The sequence below is a fragment of the Molossus molossus genome, unplaced genomic scaffold, assembly GCF_014108415.1.
Source record: "Molossus molossus isolate mMolMol1 unplaced genomic scaffold, mMolMol1.p scaffold_m16_p_4, whole genome shotgun sequence".
In the NCBI taxonomy this organism is placed as follows: domain Eukaryota; kingdom Metazoa; phylum Chordata; class Mammalia; order Chiroptera; family Molossidae; genus Molossus; species Molossus molossus.
In genome coordinates, this window is record NW_023425377.1 from 85411129 (window position 1) to 85432117 (window position 20989).

General features: G+C 48.7%; 1 protein-coding gene across 1 annotated transcript in view; it reads right to left on the minus strand.

Moving 5' to 3' along the window:
• Positions 1-254: 254 nt before the first annotated feature.
• Positions 255-20989, minus strand: part of XKR6 (XK related 6) — a 253894-nt gene continuing 233159 nt past the window's right edge. Inside the window, exon 3 of the mRNA XM_036240694.1 lies at positions 255-2221. Coding sequence (XP_036096587.1) covers positions 1257-2221 — 965 coding nt within the window. The 3' untranslated portion in view covers positions 255-1256. The remainder of the gene's footprint in view (positions 2222-20989) is intronic.

Sequence of the window (20989 nt, forward strand, 5' to 3'; positions counted from 1 at the left end):
ATATATACACATATATATGTATATATATATATTTTTCTAATTTTCCTCTGTGTTAATATTTTTAAAAAGCACAAATGAAAAAATGAAGAACTCTTTCCAGATCAATTTAAGGCTTCCCACCAAATGGAAACGGAAGAGGCCTTACACAATATCACATGTGATAAATGTACACCTTTCACGGCCTTAAAATGACAGACCAAAATCGTGTTTGCCAGTCACTGATTAAGTATTGTGCCTTTAAATTGATGTCATTCTTTTTGCTACTATGCTGAGTTTTATTATTACTGATTTTCTGTGATTAAATAGATGGACATCTCCTTTAATTTGCTTTAGAATTTCCTGTTCTTATCAAATTATTGGGGTGGCTTTTTTGATCTATTCTGTTTTGCTCTTCACCAGGACACAAAGGTGATCATGCTAGGTGAATGCTAAAGTGGCACAAGGTCAGCCTTCAGGGAGCTTTCCCAGCCATTTGAGCTCCAAATGGCCATTGGCCCCTAGAAGGCGCTGTTGAGTTGGGGGGTTAAGGACAGGAAAGGAGGGAGAGAAATCGAAAAGAGATTGGGGTTTCTATGCCTTTGATTTTGGTCAATTGGTTTTCTTCAATACAAATAATCAGATAGGAAGAATGATTGCTTTGTGTTTTATTTGTCGGTTGGTTTTCGTTTTGTTTCTAGATTTGTTTCATTTGATTGTTCAATTTCCCCTCTCTTGGTGCCAAAACCACCAGAGAGTTTTGCATGAGAAAACGGTGACAGTACTTAATGAAACTCAGCACCTAAGGGCATAAGGCAGTTGAAGGTTTGTTTGTTTGTGTTTGTTTTGTTGTTTTGTTTTGTTTTGTTCTTTCAATCAGCACCAATCCCATAAATGATCTACACTTGGTGTAAGGTATAAAACATTTTTTTTTTTCTTTTGGAGTGGAGACAGCTCCTCCTTCTCCACCCTATGAACAATAGTGTGGGATTTTCAATACTGTTTTTTATGTGTAAAAAACAAAAGAAAGGTCTTCTTTTTGTTTTTACTTACAAAACATAGAGAATATCTTTGTATACATACAGCGACTGGAAAGAAAGCTTATCTGAAGGGGTTGTGACTTATTATTTTCTTTTTTTGATTTTTGTAGCAGTGGTGGTGGTGATGGTGGTGGTGGTTGTGATTTTGTGTATTGGGGGAAGGGAGAGTTATATTTCTTGCAAGCGGTGTTTACCGCAAACCAACTTAAGGTCCCCTTCTCAACTTGGGTCAAGACGCTCTTAGAGTGAAGACTCATACTGTAGCAACTCATAAAGGAGCGGTCCATCTCGATACCGAATGCCTACCGCGGTGGGGGTGACGTACTGCAGAATGTTAATAGTCCTTCTCAACCTCCTGTCTACAAAATGAGCATCCCAAGCTGGGTATCTCTTTCTTGGCATGTCAATCTTAATGAGGGGCCCTTCTGGGTGGTAAGGACGCCCCGACGGGGTGGAGGGCCCCATGGGTCTCACTTGGAAAACGGGCAAGCAAGTGTCAGCCGTGAGATCCTCCTGTTGTTCCGTTACGGCTCTGGTAGGCGTGACCTGGGTCCCCCGGTACCCAGGGGTCTGAGGCGCCATGGGCTCAACATCGGGGGGCAAAGGGATGCCCCAGAGCAGCTCGGCACAACAGGAGCTGGCAAAGATCTTAGCTCGTGGCCCCATGGGATGCAGCACACCATAATATAAGAGCATCAGTGCGATCCCAGCCACAAAGCTAATAAAGACACAACACAGTGCTGGCACCGCATAGGAGTCAGTGGTCTCCGGGTTTCTGTAAAAATACCAAAGGAACGTCAAGGCAGCATTCTCGGTCAAGACTATCGTATAATATGCAAACATTCGATATCGAGTCCGCCCTTCCTTGACGTTAAACCAGCAGAAAATGTACACAATCCCTACCACCATGTTGAAGAGGATCTCCTCCCACTTGGACATGCAGAAGTCTGTTCCGCCATGGATGATCCAGAAGGCCATGGCGCACCAGTGAACCACCACGAAGATCCCGAAGTAGAGCTGGAAGATGGAAGCAAAGAGGGCAAAAGAGATAACTCTGGATGAGATGGTGAAGAGGCGCCAGAAGAGGTGGATGAGGGCCCCTCTGTAGCTCATACTCTTCTTGTCGTCCCTGGAGTCCCGCAGCAGCTTGTGATAGGAGGCTAGCACCCAAGCCAGGGACATCAGGGAAGTCACAGAGGAGACACCTGCCGGAAAGACACAAACCCACACAGTCAAAACCTTGGATGTCAACTGCAGGGCACAGCAGGGCTGCCAGCTGAGGAGACGCCCACACACACCGAGATCTAAAGGAGGAGGGAGAAAAAAACACAAAATCAGGAACTGAACTTGGAGGTCACAGCTGCTCCCTAAGCTGACAGCGTGTGCAATCTAGTTTCAGTTTCAACAACACAGTCCAGAGCTTCTGGGGATTCACTGCTCAGGAGTAAAGCTGAGACTGGTGTGCTTCGCCAGGAGGGTTGAGAACTGGGGCCACTGCAGTGGTTCATTCCTTCAGCTGTGGAAGGGACCACGCCTATTCTATGTTAAGGAATCTTGAGTTTATGGGGATCTTTCTTGCACACGGATGTGTGGCAGGGGATGGAGGCTTTGTCACCAGCAGCCTATGCTCTCAGAGAAGCTCCCTGAGGGGCTCACTCATGGTGAAGGCTGACAGCTTGCTCACTGCCCCTAGAGCCACACTAATCTCCTTTGGGAAGGCTCTGAAGTCACTCTTTTCTTTTCAATCAGCTCGCTCAAGGCCCCAGTGAGCTCTTCACTGATCCTTCCTCCACTTAGCTTCTCCCCTCCTTATGTGCTCCCGAAGGCCACTCTGACCAAGGACCCTGGGATATCCTGTCTGTTTTGCTGGCTGCCTTTTTCGCTCTTGGCCTCCCCGCAATCCTGTTCCTCTCTCCAACAAACCACTGCTCATCCTTCTCTGAGGTCTCGACTTGTGAGGCCCTGTCCTCCCTGGATTCCATCCTGACTCATGGTTTGAAGATGCCTTTCCCCCTCACCAGCTTGGTTTCCAAGGCCTCTGTATGTCATTCCTAATATTTCTCAATGGGCAAGTGAATGTATCTGATCGCAAATAATACTTGAATCACCAAGAGCAATTTTATTTATAATGTTACTTACTTGATATGTGTAACTAAATCAAACTAAACACAATAAATAGTTATTGGAGTTTCTCCAGACCCACCCACAAGCAAGCAGTCAGGTATTATCCTTACAATCTCCTCTCAAGCAAGACGCTGGATTCCCCTCGATTCCCCCATGTGCGATCTTCACTCAGTCCGTCTCACGCCTCTTCTGCTTTTCCTTTTTCCCAAAATTTCAGAATTCAACTGAATAGTGTTCCATGGACAACCACCTCCTTGCCACATGCCCGACCCTCAAGAGCACAATTCCCCCACAACATTCTTCCAGACTGAAATCATTGTCACTTAGTCATTTTCTCTCTTAAGCTCAAAGGGCAGATCTAGGAGCCCCATTCATCAAGAGACTAAGTAAACCACCCCAGAGCTCTAGTCTCCTGTTTGTCTTCCCCAGGCTCCTGCCCGCCTCTCCACACCGCTCCAAACCTCAGGGAAGAATCAAAGTCCTCTGTCAATTTACACCCTCCTTGCACCTGCCCTTCCCACATAGCCCCTCTCTTCCAACATTTCAAGAAGATGCTCCAGTTGGCAGCTTGCAGAACATTATAGAGTGATAACAAAAACCAGTACGTTACTGTAAGTATAGACATACCCGGGATGATTAACTGTTACAATGAGTATGTGTTGATTTTGTAATAATAACCGAGATTGAAAACCAACATGGGAGAAACAATCCCAAATTCTCCATAGAAGCCAATCTTGAAAAGATCTAATGACTTTCCTCTCACTTTTCTGGAAAGTTCTGAACATAGTACTTATGTGCCCTGCTTTGCCCTTTGCACACACAGGGCACTTCCACCAGCATCTGCTGAGGGCATGCATGCTCTGCCACCACGTCACAGGGGTTATGCTAACCTTTTAGCCTCCTGTGTTCATGTTGTCTGCTGGGTTGGGGCAGGGAGGGAAATGGGTCCCTTTAGGAGTCACATGACTTAGGTTGTAGGTTCCTGGAGTGCAGGAAATGTACAATCACGATAGTATATACCAGGCTTATTACCAACACTGGAGCATCTTTGGAGAGTTCCTTTTAAACGTCTCTGTGATATCACCTCTCTCTCTGTGAACTAATTTCTTGACGTTAATAGTTTTATATCTAGGAGGTACTACGAACCCTTAGTAATCAGAGGGAAATCCCACCCAAGCTGAATGGGAAGACGGCCGTCTATGAGCCAAGGCGAAAGGCCTCAGGAGAAACCAACCCTACCAAAACCTTGATCTTCAATTTCTAGACTCTAGAACTATGAGAGGATAGATTTCTGGTGCTTTGCTCCCCAGTCTGTGGTATTTTGTTACAGCAGCCCTAGCAAACTAATACAGTACTCTAATCACATTTTTTTAGATGGAGAAACAAGCTATTTTTCAAAGATCATACATCTGGCAAGAAGATGAATCAGGCCCTGGCCGGTTTGGGTCAGCATTTGGAACATCGGCCTGTGGACCAAAGGGTCTCAGGTTTGATTCCTAGTCAAAGACATGGACCTAAGTTGCAGGTTTGATCCCGGTCCCCCATCGGGGTCATGTGGGAGGCAACCAATTGATGTGTTTCTCTCACATTGGTGTTTCTCTCTCTCCCTCCCTCCCTCTCTTCCAGTCTCTCTAAAAATCAATGAAATAATATTCCCGGGTGAGGATTAACACAAAATAAAATTGAAAAAAAGAAGTTAAATCAGGATGTCAAGATTCAAATTTGGAGTCTGATTCCAGTGGCCTTGAAAGTAACCACTGTACTAATGGACCCTGAAGACATTGTCTTAGAAGGGGCTGGGTGAGGGGAGAGCAAAGAAAGTCTAGGCATGCTGGGCACAGAGGATTTGAAACTTTTTCCAAGAGTGAACAAGAAATATATCACCCATGGATATCTGAGAGAAGCCCTTGATTATGGAGCTAAAACCAAATTTGAATTCTACTCCACCTTCTTCAGGAGAGTAACATTCAAGCCACAAAGAAAGAGGTGACGCCAATAGAATTAACTGAGATCACTTTCCCTCTGTTAAGTGATTAATCTTCAAAGGCCCGCAGTGTATTCCATTACAGAGTAAGGAAGTGCAGGGTTTTCCCTCTCTGCAGTGGCTCACTTGGAAGATTTCTGTCTTGCCTGAGGTCAATCCAAAAGTCAATGCATCATCCTGGCCAAGAGCCAAGCTCATAAAAACCAGCTGTGGAAGTGGCCTCGTGAACCCCAGTGAAATTCTTGGATGGGCCTGGGGGCATATATGATTCTCTTCCAGCTACGGCTCCATTGCTTTCTGCATTCCAAATATCAGGCTAGAAATTGTTAAACACTTCACGTTTGGCTGTGACAAGTTCTGGGCAGTGACCTTCACAGCCTGCTCACTTCTCTTGGTGCAGACCAGGAGGTAGGGCTTGCAGCTGGCCCACTGAGCTAACTGGAGCCAGCCTAACCAGCTAGGTAGTCACTAAACTGGAGCCTCCTGGGGACCACTCCCCTGAGAAAGGCTTAGGAGAGGGCCTTTGGGCTCTGATCACCAAACCTGGGATCTAAGGTTTCTAGGAATGGAAAGGCCTCATCTATGGCCAACAGAACAGAGCAGGATGGGCCACACCCTAAAGACAGGTAATCATCTGAGAAGGCCCAATTTGGTGGTGTTACTGCAATATCCAAGGATCACTGTCAGTTGAACTGTGGCCAGTCAGAAACAAATTTATAAAGTGGGTGTGGCCATCATACGAGAAGCATAGTAATAGGGGGTCTGAGAAAGGACAGGACTCTAAAATTGAAGGATGGGGGCAGATAATGTAGAAGACACAGGAGGCTATGATACAGTAGGAGGGATCAGGGACAGCAGGAGGGCCCAGCTATTAGGGTAACATAGGGAGGCTGAGATCTGGCAAGTAGAAGGCAGGGCCATGGCTCAGAATGGACCAGGGCTGCACTGAAGGTCCAGTGTATGGCAGCCCTGACACTCCACCAGAAAAGGGAACGTGAAGGAGAAACCAGAATGTCTGAGCATCTAGGAGGGAGAACGCAGTATGTGGGTGTGAGGAGTGCTCTGAGAACCGACGGGAGTATCTATAGATGACTACGAGACTGCTGCTGAGTAAGACTGGGTGGGGTCAACTGCAGGACTTTGTTTCATAGAGTGGGATATGCCTGCCCAGGTCTGTCACCAGCTGCCCTCTCCACCCTCTGCCACAAAGTGTTCAATCCCACCACTGAAGCACACGATGGGAAAACCCTTAAGAATAGAAATTGGACACACACGTACTAAGTACAGGGAAGGGCAGGGGTAGGGAAAGTCAGCACTGCAGGGAATCACAGATCCCTCTCCCCTGGCTCCTTCCCATCTCATGGTCAAGATCCTCCCATCTTACAAAGAGTAGCTGCCTGGACCCTGTGTCCTCTCCCAGTGCAGTCCCACCTGTCTCTGCTCCAACCTGCTTAAGGGTGATGTCCTGCTCCCTTCATCTTCCACCTCCCCTTTACTCCTGTCCCTCACCCCCATTGGGGAGCTCTCATTGAGGCGGTCAACCAATTCTTAAGTGCAGCATTGAGACTGCTTCTGTGAACTCCTGACTCTGTGTGACATTTGACATTTGGACCCGCCCTGTCCTCCACACTTGATCATTAGTTACGGCAGTTACGGCAGTTATGGCATCCTTGCCATGCTAGGCTACTACCCACATTCACAGGTGAGGAAACTGAAAGTGAAGTTAAACTTAGATGTGGCCACAGCTATGTTCTGACATTGCATGCTCACCTAACTGATAGGTGTACCCCACTGGATTGGTCCCCTAGAGATTCCCAAAACCAAGAAACATGCTCAACTGGCGATTTGTAGACCTGCATGCAAGGTCAACATCTCCTCTGTCATGCCTCACCTCCTCCCTCCCGACCACTGACGCTAACGTTTGGGGGGAATTCTACCATCTGCTTTTTAATTTCCCATTGTGGCCCAGCCAGTATGGCTCAGTGGACTGAGTATGGTCCCATGGACTGAGAGGTGCCGGTTCAATTTTGGGTCAGGGCACATGCCCTGATTGTGGGCTTCATCCCCAGTGGGGGGCGTGCAGGAGGCAGCAGATTGATGTTTCTCTTTCACATCAATGTTTCTGTCTGTCTCTCTCTCCCTTCCTTTCTCTCAAAAAAAAAAAAAAATCAATGAAAATATATTTAAAAAAATAATAATTTCCCACTGTGTATTTCCCACATTTCCTTTTAGATGGGTAGTTCTTCCCTGTCCACCTATCAAAATTCCCCCTATCTTCCCACACTTTTACAAAGCCCAGGCTCTTCTTGGAAACGCTCCGAGGAAAAGATAATATAGCTGTGTGCATGGCTCTTTAAGCATCACCGTCTGTCTCCTGTCTTCACCTCCACCCAGGCACACAGCGAGGGGTGATGGCGCAAAGGTACTTTACTAAGCAGGCAACCAAGGGGAAATAAACAACCCTCATGGATGCCATCTATGAGTCAGGATCAAAGACTTAAGTAGCTTGGCCAAGGTAACACAGGTAGTAAGCAAGAACGCTAACACTGCAAGCTGGGATCATCTCACTCCTCAGACAGGATCGGTGTGCTGGAGCTGGCTTCTCCTGGCTTCTCAGGTCCAATTGGTAAATCTGCAAACATTTTGTGGGCTGGCTGTGGTCATGTTGGAGCCTTAAAATGAGCATGGTGGCCATCTTTATACCACAGAAATTGGCTAATGTTAAAAATCAGGGTTCCCCGCTTTCTGCGAAGAGCCAGTTGTTAAACATTTACCAGCACACCACTGGTCAGATCAACCATCCTTCCTGAAAAGCTTGGTGTGAATCACTACCAATTGGAAGAGCCCCATGAGGTTCTCCTGCATCCCAACCCCGTATTGCTGGGCAAAGCTCGCTTTTTAGAAATAGATTCTGTAAGTCTGAAGTAACAGCAACAAAGAAATCAATCTCTTTTTAAAACCTGCACTGAAAATACACTTACAGGTCTAAGGCGGGGATTTTCCACCAGTGTGCTGCGGCACACGGGTGTGCCACAAGTTTTTAAAACATGCAATACCTAACTATTCAGTCATGGGCACTGACCTCTTTTCCTTAAATCGTCAAATAGAAGAATGACAACAGCCAACACAACAATAGGCGTCTGGGGTGAATGAATCAAAATTATACCTATTTGTTTTGTTAGATGGGCAAAAAAAATAAATTTTTTGGTGTGCCGCAGAATTTTAGTAATTAGTTTCTGTGTGCCAGGAGATGAACAAGGGTGAATGTCACTGGTCTAAGGTTTTCTCTGAGCGCACTCTTTTGCAAACTTCACTGTTGTTATGTTTCTGTGTTTGAATTGGATGGTATCCCCACGTGAGACTATCATGTGGGGTAACCTTAAGACACCCTGACATTTCCAGACCGACCCTTAGGAAGGGTCAGAATAGAAATGGCACCCACCAGCTGCGGATGTACCCTCCGGACTGACATTCGTGCGTGGCTGAGGTGATCAGGAAGAACCCAAGGCCAATCAAAGTGGCCCGCTGTAAACATGGGGAGGGAGGAGGGGGACGTCTCAGAGAAGCTGGCCTCTGAAAAATTACACCTCACTCTGCTGGGAGGAGAAGCTCTTTAACATAAGGGAGATGGCCCGAGGGGACAGAATTAAAATCTGGCACTGCAATGGTAATCTCTGTTGTACCATTGTCTTGCCATATTTATATGAAATGTCTCTTTATTGGCTCTGGATCCAGGCTTATTATGTCATCTGACAATCTTTAGTAAGTTTTCAATAACAATCCTACCTTCCCTCCATTGAGCAGCTACCTTGGCCCAGACTCTGTGCACCTGACAAATATTAACTCAGTTCTTCTTCCCTACGAGGTACTGAGCTGATTTTAAGATGAAAAGACTGAGGCTTGCAGACTAGTAATTTTTCCACATCAAGTAGTCAAGAAATCACAGAACAAGGGTTTGAACACAGTTCTGCCTATGTCCAAAACTCAGGTTCCTTTTTTTAATAACTGGGAAAGGTATATCTCCTCATCCACACCCACAGATGAAGGAATTAGCATTCAGATTTCTACGTCAGATTCTTATTGATTCTGGTTATCACCTATCAGCCTTCTGATCCTCTCTGTGAGCACGGATGAAGTCAAAGGTGTCAAATGTGTGGGTCTCCCAAGCTGAAGGCCCACCCCTGGGAGGCCCCGTCTGAGCGTCCCAGTGAGCACAAAGGTAGTGATGCCTCTGCTCCACGTCTTGCCAGGATTGTTGGAATGGCCTCCTCATGGTTTCCCTGCATCGGCTCTGATCACCGTACAGCCAAAGGGACCAAGCTAAAGAATGTCCCTCCATGTGGCCTCCCAGAAGGTAGACTGTCAGTAGCCGCTGGATTTCCATGCCTTTCCTCTGGGAGGAAATGCAGTCAGCCCTGTGGCTAGGGACAGGCTTTGGCCAGCGAAACGTGTCACTTCCAGACAGAAGAGGATATTCTCCCAGGCTCCAAGAAGAGGCTGCTCCCCTGTAGCAGCAGGCAAGAAAGGGATCCAAGTTGTGTTAAGCCACTGACGTCGTTCACGTAGTCTACACCTGAGCTCAGCTTGCCTCTCCTGGCCCCTACGCCATTTCATGCAGCTAATGTCACAGTCCTTGGAAGGCCTTCAGGCCCCATTGCTTTGAAATTCCAAATGTAGCCTGTCCATTTGCTGCTTGTCTTCTGTAGTCTGGCTCTCCAGTGGGCTCAAATTTAAGCTCCTCTCACGGCATCCATGTCCCACTCCAGGCCCTGCATGACGTGGCCCCGCGCCCTCGCTGAGGTCGCCCTGCACACCAGCTCCTCACACGTCCTCTGCCCGGATGTGCTCTGGGCACACACGCTTGCTGTTCCCTCTGTCTGATGTGCCCTTCCACCCAGACCTTTACTCAAAGGTCAGCTCCGCAGCCAGGCCACCCCTGACCCCCACACTGGAGACGGCCAGCCCCGAGAGCTCTCTCCCACCATCCATGTCTCACTTATTTCCTTCCATCTTGATATACTTTATCTCTCACTTGTTCCTTTTTTTTTTTTCCAGTTCAAATATCCCCTGATGCATGTGAGCTCCCCAAGGGCAGGGCTGTGATTGGGTCCGGTCCTTCTGAAACCATGTGCAGAACCGTGTGGGTATTTTTCCCAGGAAAGAGTCCACAGCGATCCTCAGATTATTCCCAAGTGGGCCCATAGGGAAAGGGGCCCGTGAGCCACCAGCCGTCACAGCCTCCCACCATCGTCCCTGGGTGTGGGGAAGGGAATTCTCCAGGAGTTTCCATTCTCCTTCAGGAAAAAACCTTGAAGGTAGAAGACAGGAATGAAGAGGAACTAATACTTATTGAATGTGTCCAGTGCAGCTGGCATAATTCCAGATACTTTGCACCTGTTATTTCATTTAACCTCATAATAATCCACTGGAATGTCTGCTGGTGCCCGTTTTACAGAAGAGAAAACCAAGACTCGGGGAGGCGAAAGGATTTGTCTCAGGTTACTGCAGGAAGTGTGTCTTTTATTCTGATGCCTTGACATCTGGGGCTTTGCTGACTCTGGAGGGACCACCCCTCCCAGGGTTAGCAAATTCCTACAAACTGTAAGCCTCTGTTGCCTTTTCCGTGCAAACAAATTGATCCAGAGCCCACACCCCACAGCTCCTTGACTGGGCTCTGGCCCTCCCAGGCCACCAGCTTCCTGCTGTAATCCCCACAGGGCCAGGTGCCAGAAAACTAGGAGCACCCCCAGTGCCCCCAGATCCTCCTAAAATTTTTTGGACCAGCCAATCCTAAAACTGCTCCCACTGCCCTACCCGTTCCTTCCCGCAGAAACCACAACGAAGACTTGCTCACATTTCCTCCCCACTCCCTCTGCCTTCTGATGGACCCTGGTGTTTCCCCATGTAGTGGACAATACAGGAAGGTACATATCTTCAAGGTCAAACACTGGCACTTAAAGGACTCAGTGACATCGTTGTCACTAGTTATTAAATAACTGGAAAAGAGCAAAGGGAAGGCCAAATAGGTACATGCCCAGTAAAGTCTGGCACTTGCCTGTCAAGTCACCTGGGAACAGGTCATTGGCCAGAGTAGGCATGGCCATGGGAAGATTTGAGATATTCAAACTCCTAGACAAAGGAGTTCGTGCTCTTGTCTCTTGCATGCTAGGCTCCTGGCTCTCTTGATGCAGGGACTGAGCTCCTCTGCATTCACCCCCATGGCTCGTGGCCATGTGGACCCCACACAATGGACTGATGGACTGGAACTAGCCTGATGCTGTGCTGGACCCAGCTCCACCAGGGAATGGAAACTCTGGACACTGGCTTTGCTTCTAGCTCTGCTGAATCCCCAGCTGCACCTCTTCCAGGACCAAGGGAAACGGGACTTTGGAAATACAGGGTTGTAATTCCATGCCAATAAAAATCACTCATCCCCCCATGCGAATCTTAGAAAATTCTAAGTTTGCCCCAGTACACAGTGGGAAAAGGGATCCCCCACTTCCACTGGTGGACACCACACATCCACCAATAACACCAGCAGGAAGCAGGTTAAATCCAGCCTCTCTGCTTCACTTTTCTCTTCTCTCTAAGATGCTGTCAGAACCATCAAAATGCCATCTATCCAGCCAGCTGGATAAAGGCAAACTTCAGAGATTCCAGAACAAATGTCAACCACTCAGCCAGCATGGCACCAGCACCATGGATGCCTGCATCCTGGTTGGCCTGGAACACACCAGGAAGAAGGCTGTCTGCTGTCACTGGAATGTTCCAGTAAGTCCACTCTCGTGTTAGAGCAGATGGCTGACCAACTTCAATGCCCTGATGTTCCCAGAGTGACTGCATTTTAGCAGAGGCTTTGAGACACCCTGGAAAGAACATGGGCTCTGGTACAAACAGACCTGGCCTTAGCTTATTTTTTGTGAACCATGGGTAAAATGTGGATTTGGAGGGTTCAGTGAACTATGAGATAAAACATACAGGCACATCTCTGAAACATACACATACTGTACCATATATATAAAATATACAGATATACAGAGAAAAAATATATACAGTGTATGTATACATATTGAATATATACACTCATGCGCTGCTTAACAATGGGGGTAGGTTCTGAGAGAGAGGATTGCATCACTGTGTGAACATCACAGAGCGCGCTTACACAAGCCTAGGTGGTACAGCCTATGGCACACCCAGGCCTTAGGGGACAGCCTACTGCTCCCAGGCGACAGGCCTGTACAGCATGTAACTGTATAGAACAGCAAGACATTACATCAAGCACAAAAGGAAATGATGCAACCGAGAGACATGGTCAACACAAGACATATGAGGCTGCTGCCGATGTACTGTCTTAGAGCCAACTCGTTGTTATATAAGTAGGAAGAGTATACTCTAAAACAATGATAAAAAGTGTAGTGCAGTAAATGCATAAGCCACTAACACAGCTGTTTATTGCCATTATCAAATATTACGTACTGTACATCATTGTATCACTACACTTTTATACCACTGGGAGCGCAGTAGGTATGTTTCCACCAGCATCTCACACACACACAGGAGTTAATGCTACAATGTTACAACAGCTATAATGTCACTAGGTGATAGCAACTTTCAGGTCCAGTATGGTTTTACTGGACCACCGTCTTACATGTAGACTATTGACCAAAATATCACTATGTGGCACGTGACTATAATATATACACACAAGTCTATAGTACCAAAGACGTGTTGGCTACATATTATATTCTCTCTCTGTGCCTCCTCTGGGCCACTAGATATATATCGTATAATATATGGTATATATATACTTATATATTATATGGTGTATATATATATATATTTATTCTCTCGAGATATAATATTTTATATATACACATATATATATATGCTCAATTATATTTGAATTGGTATAATTTACTGATTACCTGTCATTGCCTGTCTCCACTAAAAAGTTGGCCCCAGGAGGGCAGAGACGCCATCTCTCTACCCTCAGAGGCTAGCACAGAGCCTGACGCAGGCCGCTGCTCAATGCAGATGCATGAAGTGAGTTTGTGTGATGCATTATCATTGACCATTAGACTTACATAGAATATTTTGCTTCAACAGAAGCCTAACCAACATGACTCCCTCATGAAATTGTGCACTACCATGGGAGGAGCAGCCTGCAGCCAGGGTCAGGGGCTCTCCCAGCTCAGTCTCTCTAAGCACATCAGTAGGAAGAGGAGGGACCTGCCTGGATTCTAAGAGTCTGCAAATGGTGCAGACTGAGATCAGCCTTCTCAAGGCAAAGACCAAAGGTCGCGGCTGCCTCCTCATCCTGTCCCCTGACCTGTCAGACCTGTGACGGGCTGCAGGTTTGGTGTAGGAAGCGACTCAGAAAGTTACAGTCATTTACAAGCTGAAAAAATCTTTTTAAAAGGCTGGAGTCAGGTTTGGTCCTGCCTGCCACAGTGTGAGAAATGATGTGGCCATCCAGACCCTTGACATTTTTCCAGCTCAGTGGATTTTGGGTTGCTTTACCTGGGGCCACTGAGTCCCTGAGGGTGCCAGCCCTTGATTAGCCAGAACCATTGTCCTCACTGTGGACAGTCCAGCCTCCCTGCCTCTGCTCACAGCCATGCTCCTGGACGGAGCGGCAGCACTGCTAGGCGCATGGGAGCTCAGGTGAGCAGTGCGGTGGGAGGAGGCAGGGCTGCTGAGCAGGTGAGGTTGGCACAGGCCTGTGTGTGGGCTGACTCAGAAGTGGTCCATGACCCCTCAGCCCGAATTCTCAGTGCTGGGTGGCCCTGGATGAGAAAAGGCTGCCAGGTAAAATGGCTTTGCCAAACGAGATCCTTCCTGAGGACAGTGGGCAATGCTGGTTAAGAGTGAGAATGTGAGCCACCGTAACAGAGTGCCTCTTTGTGCCAAGGTCCAGTACATTCCACGGGCTCCTGACCAAACCCCTGAGGCAGGGGTTATCAGCTGTGGTTTACACCTGAGAACCCCTGAGGCTCAAAGAGGTTAAGGGCTGTGTGCAGAGCAGGTGTGAAGCCAGGCCTGGGTGGTCCATGCTGGGAGCTTCACAACTCAAAACAGGAGGCATCACCTTTTCTTCTAGGGGACAGTTTCAAGGGGCAAGCAGGGAAGGACTCAAAGTGCTCGGTCATTACTGGCGGGGTCCCAGCAACAGCAGACGTGGCAATGGCCCCATGTTGTCAGAGATGGGCAGGTTTACAGCTGGTCGGCTCCTGAGCTCCAGGGGCTGGCAGCCTGGGGCACGTGGGGTCTGAAGGTGCAAGAAGGCCCGGGAATCAGAGAGGACTCGGCTCTACTGGGTCAGGCCAGACCCAAGCTTTACCTCCAGCTGGGAGAGGAGTGAAAACTACTCCCTGAACTCCTCGGGGTGTCCCGACCGGCCGAGCACCTCCCACTGGGTCCAGAACCAATTGGGTCCTTGTGCGTAAGTTTTATGGATAAAGAGTTGAGGTTCAGAAAGGGTGACTCACCCGTAATCACACCAGAAGTGGAACAGCCTACAGGTGTCACCCCCAGGTGTCCTTCTCTGGGTCTCTTTCATCTCACTCTCTCCCCAGACTCAGAGACACCGGACATGAGAAGACACCATTTGTGAGACATGTAGGCTTCCTCTCCTTAGAAGTCTTAAGGAACAGAAAAGATCTTTGAAGACCAATTCACTGCAGTCTTTCCTGGAGCTCAAAGTTCCCGTGATACTTAGAGTCTGTATCTCTCACATGAGTGTCTAACCTAATCATTCAAGATTGCTGCTGCCCACATTTCTCTGAGATTCCCCCACTTTTTTTTTTTTTTTTTTTTTTAGCATCATTGCTCGCTGGAAAGGGACTTTGAGAGGTCCCTCCTGCCCTCATTCATGTTATCCAGGCCCGAAGGTGAGATTCGAGAGGTTTGCCCCGCATCCCTCCCCAGGTTCTAGCACAGCGGACTCTCAACCCAGTGCTCTGTCAGCTGGCCATGTCCCTGTGTGGGGAAGTGGGGCAGAGCTGACAGGGAGCAGGCTGAGGGATGAGGAGTCTTTGTGGGGCAATGAAGATGCTCTAAGATCGATCGCGGTGAGGGTACAACTCTGTGAATATCCTAAAAGCCATTGAACTGTACACTCCAAATGGGTGAATGGTACACTATGTAAGCCATTTCTCAGTAAAGCTGTTTCAATATGTTTTCAAGAAGGAAGACGAAGGCAAGGCCCCCGGGCAGGTGAGCTACAGAAGCGGCCCAGGGCCCATGCTCATTTCAGCCTCCTGGCTGCTCCTCAAACACGGAGGCCCTCTCTTAGCTCCAGGCCTTGCCCGTGGCTGTTCCCTCTTCCTGGCACAGTCTCCTCCAGAAGTTAGTGGGACTGGCTCCCTCCGTCCCTCAGATCCTTGCTCAAAGGTCACCTCCTCTGGGAAGCCTCCCTGTTGGAAGCCACACACGGCTCTGCTCCCCTCCTGTCCCTCCTCCCGGCATCACTGTCCCCCCTGACTGCTGATCATCTTCTAGGACAGATGTTCCCCACCTTTCAAAAGTTGGCATTGCGCCACTTTGCTTTTATGGAAGACCTACATGAGTACCTGTTTCTGCTAACTGAAAGAAATAGGAAGAGGATTTTCATTTTCACACCAAGAAAAGGTGGAAAGGAAAAGTAGTACTCAGTGTTGGTTCTGCACAGCCGTTAGGGAGGCAGGCGCATCCCCCAAGCGTCTGCCCAGGAACCACACTCGGCAGCCAGCTCCCCACTCTGAACTGTGACTGTGAGCATCTGTGCTTCATCTCGATTTATTGTGTGCATCCGTTAGCAAGAGGTGACCTGAGGTATCCGAAAAGCCCACGGGAGCTTGAAAGGGTGTAATACTTAGTGTAGAACTGGATGTAATTACGTTTTCAATGGTGGTGAACGAAACAGACACAGTATGTGAGTTGAACTTGCCCACAATCACTACCATACTATTTCCACACAGAGAGAAAGAATCCTCACCTGATGATTTTTTTAGATAGAGTGGAAGGGAGGGATGGAAGGAGAGAGAGAAACATCACTGTGAGAGACACATCAATTGGTTGCCTCCTACACCCACCCTGACCAGCGCCAGGATTGAACCTGCAACCCGGGCATGTGCCCTTCACAGGGAATTGAACCCACAACCCTTCAGTCCCTGAGCCAATGCTCTAACCATTGAGCAAAATCGATGAGGGCAAGAGAGAAAGAATCTTAAAAACAATTTTTTTTCTTTATTGATTTTTAGAGAGAGAGGAAAGGAGAGGGGAGAGAGAGAGAGAGAGAGAGAGAGAGAGAAACATCGATGAGAGAGAATATCTATTGGCCATCTCCTGCATGCCCCCCCAGCAGGGATTGAGCCCATAACTTGGACATGTGCCCTGACCGGGAATCGAACTGGCAACCTCTGGTGCATGGGTCGATGCTCAACCACTGAGCTACACTGGCTGGGCAAGAGAGAAAGAATCTTGAAAGCTGCCAAAGTCACTACTGGTTTTGCTAGCAGTGACATGGTCCCTCTTAGTCCGCATCCACTGATGCACACGATGAAAAGTGTTGCTTGAGTGATTGATGGGGCCATGGAGGGTGGTGTTCTGCTATCTGGGATGGCTCAAAATGTTTTCCATGTGAATGAATGGCAATTGCTGCTTCCCTTTACACCATTTTGGCTTACGAAAGCTTTATAGAAACACTGGACTTCGGGAGAGTCGGGAAACCTGTATGTAAAATAAAATACTTGTTTCGTTCATTATTTGTCTCTCCCTGCAAGAACTGTCAGCTCCATGGGGGCAGGGTTTTCTATCTGTTTCACTTGCTATATCCACCCCTGGCTTCTAGAACTGGGCTGGGCACATAATAGGTGCTTAATAAATAGTTTCTGAATAAAAGAATAAATGGCCCAGTTACAGTTAGCAGTGGGGTTTCGAACTTGCACACCTCAGCCCCCCAGAGGTTGCACTGCTCAGCCTGTGGGGGCTCAGGAAGCCTGCCTCAACCTTCCTCTTTGTTCCAGCATTTTACGCACACACACTTCCAGGTGAACAACTGCTATTCCACCGGCATTCACTGGAATGCAATCGATTTAGTTCATCTTTTTCATATTTTTTTCTGCTGTTTCGAGAACCAGCCCTTGGATAAGTGCAAACTACAGTTTCTTTTGCATTTACACATTTGTGAAGAGGGTACATCTTACGTCAAGTGTTCTCACCACAGTTTAAAAGAAAAAGAGCCCTCCTTCTCTTTTGCTCTTACCAGTTGTTAGGGGCAACCTAGGCTGGAAGACCGCAGAATCGTAAGCAGCTTTGGGCTTGATTGACGCAGTGAAATGTTGTATTTGGGTCTCTTTTTAACATCCCTGCAAATTCTGCTTAAGAGTGTAAGGTTTGAATGTTGTGTTCAACAAGAAGCCGCTGGTAGCCCAAGCAGGACCGTGAGCTGGAGCTGGCTGGTTGGGGCACCCCGTGTGCAGACCCAAGCAGAAAGCTGATGGGAGGGGCGGAGGGCTGCCTCCTCAAAAGGAGAAGAAACAGAGAGCTGGAGAGAGGCCACCTGGGGGAGCAGGAGAGGCATGTCAGTCTGTGTCCTGGCTGGAGGAGGCAGGCGTGTCTTTGTGGGTATCTCATCATTTCCACTAGGAGTACAGATGCAAGACAGCCAGGAGAGGGGGTGAGCGGGGAACCGCACATCTTGTCCATTTCTCTGTTCCCGGCCAACATGCAGAAGTGTGGTGAGCAGTCTGGAAGCTGAGCTGAGAGTCTGGAAGATCTCTGTACCAACTTGGTCTGAACCCCAGAGCAGGTCTCCAAGATGGGCGCCTCCAGCTCAGGGGGTGAGCTAGGGAGAAGGACTGTGCTCCCCTAGGGCTCAGTCATGCAGTGGCCGACTGGTGAAGATGGGGGCAGGCACAGACACCCCTATACTTCGAGACAAGGTGATTCATTGCCTGAGGTTGCAGGGTGCAGTGGACTGGTCACTTTAATAACAACTCTTACTTCTTGGTGATGAGGACACTGAGTGGAGAAGTCACAGCTCTGGTGCCGAGCAGACCACACAGCCAGATCACCCTCACTCTCTGGGTAGCAGCTCCACCTCATCGTAACCCAAATCCTAAATGACCCAGTAATCAACTTCTGTGTCTCAGACTTAGAGGGCAACAGCTAATGTCCACAGGCAAAGACACCAGAAAGCACTTTTTCACATAAAAAAAAAAAAGCTCCCAAGAAGAGAGATGCAGAAGGAAGTTCTATTGTCGGGAGGAAGGGAGGACGCTGGAACCAAGCCAACAGCTATGAAGCGGCCCCCTGGGCCTCCCTTCACCTGAGAGCCAGAACCAGAGGGTTTAGCTCCTCACAGCGAAGGGAGACCTGGCCAGGGAGACCGAAGTGGGAGCCGAGGCTGCCTGCGGGGTGCGGCTGCGGGATGCGGGATGCGGGATGCGGGGTGCGTTTCATTCTCACCAGGGAAAAGGAAGAAGCGCTTTGCTGCTGGCGGCTGGAGAAGACACAGGCATTCAGCTTACTGGGAGCAGAGAAACAGGAACAAACCCGGCTTTTCCTAAGTGCCGGGATGCCGTCAGTCAGTCAGTCAGGGCTTTTGCTAGAAAAAGCAACAAATGTGAAGCTGAGGACTGAGTCCCTGGAAAGGCTTTTGGTGGAAAAGGAGGCAGCAATTGAAGTTAAGAAGGAAAACGATCAGGGAGACAGAAAGAGCCCTATCTGAACCTTTGCACCCAGCACCTGTTTCAAACAAAACCAATGTTTCCAGGCAGGGTTTACTTCTTTTATCCTCACCCGAGGATATTTTTCCATTTATCTTCAGAGAGAGTGGGAGGGAGGGACAGAGAGGGAAACATGGAAGTGAGAGAGATACACTGACTGTTTGCCTCCTGAACGACCCAGGGCCGGAGACTGAACTGCAACCAAGGTAGGTGCCCTTGACCAGAATCGAACCCGCAACTCTCTGGTCCACAGGCTGACGCTCTAACCGCTGAGCCAAACTGGCCAGGGCCCAGACAGGGTTTAATATGTTCTCATACTTTCTTGTCTTAGAGAAGATGCTTGTTCTACATGAAATAGGTACTAGATATCCGTGGTGACTGACAGTCAGGTGGTGGGTGGGGCCGACGTGGGTGGGGCTTGGTGTTCGAGTCACGTCCCACAGGTGCTGTGCTACCATCTCAGTTGCAGGAATGCTTTTCCTGCTGTGTGACTTAGGGCAACTCACTTGCTCCTCTGTGCTTCATCCCCCAAAGGTTAAACAAGGCAGGTAGGCTAGATGGCTTCGATCGACCTCTCCAGTTTCAAAGAGTCTGTAGGTCCAAATCCCTTTGGAAACCCAAGATGCCTTTCTAGGTATCCTCTCTCAGCAGCTGCCCAACCCCCACTCACAGGGTTCGGGAGCACCCATAAAGCATAGCATGGTGGAGTGCCCCTACGCGAACAAGCCAAATCTGCTTTTATCCTCTGAGAACCCCTTGCCCCGGGAGAAATGTGTCCCCCAAGTGTGTCCTTGAGCAGGGCTGGTCTGCACCATGCCAGCTGGCTCCCTTCTGGGATCACAGATGACTCTACCTTCAAGTTCCAGCCCGGCCCAAGCCCTTGTGGTGGTCACAAGCTTCTAATCCCATCCAGGGACTTCCAGTCTTGCTCCCCAGCTGACAAGGGAGTTGGGGGCACACAAGGTGGAGTGAATATCTGGGGATGCCCAGGGCTTTCTCTGAGGGTTTCCAGAGAGATCTAAGAAGACGGAAGGGACGTGAGCCATCCTGGAAACGTGGGTGCCGGGTTGTATGAGGGAACCCCTCATTCACCGTGTGGCACCCACTGTGTCCAGCCAAGATCTCTTAGTCTCCGGGGTCAGAACAGAGACTATTCCCAAGGAAAGGCCAGCATGTGAGCTCCTGTGTGCCTTTCTCACTAACAGGTGTCCTGGGAGCTGGGAGGGTCCTGGGTCTCTGGCTCATTCCCTCACCTCCTGGTCAGGCCGAGCTGAGCTTGATGGTAAGACAGCAAGGCTCCCTCCTGACTGCTGAGCTGAGGGGGCACACACAGACGCTCTTGGAGACAGGACAGTTGCAAAAGCCAAGCCCTGGCTGGAGATTCCAGAAGCACCATCCTCTGACCTAATCAGTATAATTGCATCTGGGGTACACACCCATGCACATGCGCACACGCACATGTGTGCATTTGCCAGAGATGATTATAGTGCATGTCAACCTGTGCTCCCTCCTGCATCAGTCACCTGGTCCTGCAGAATCCACACAAGTCTGTCTCTTTGAGACTCAGCCACAGCTATTCTTGCTGAGAACACAGATATTGGAGCTGGGCTACCTCGGTTATCACTTGTAAGCCTTGTAGCCTCCTTGTGCATATTACTTAATCTCTCTGGACCTCAGTTTCATCAACTATAAAATGGGAATAATAGAGCACCCATCTACCCATAGGTTTACTATGGGACTTGACTGGGTTAATCCACGTAAACTTCTTTTGTTTTAATCCTCACCCGAGGATATTTTGCATTTTTATCTTGAGATAGAGTGGGAGGCAGAGAAGGAAGAAGAGAGAGAGAGCAACATCGACATGAGAGAGACACACATTGAGTGGTTTCCACCCACACAGCCCCAACCGGGGCCAGGGACAATCTGCAACCGAGGTACGTGCCCTTAGCGGGAACCAAACCCGGGACTCTCTTGTCCTCGGGCCAATGCTCTACCCGCTGAGCCAAAATAGCCAGGGCCATGTAAACTTCTTAAACTAGTCTCTGGTACACACTTGAGCTCCCCCAAAGTCTTAACTAACGTTATTAGTATCATCATTGTCACCACCACTGACCCTCACACTTGCTGCAATACACCCTATGCTCTAGGCCCCGAGA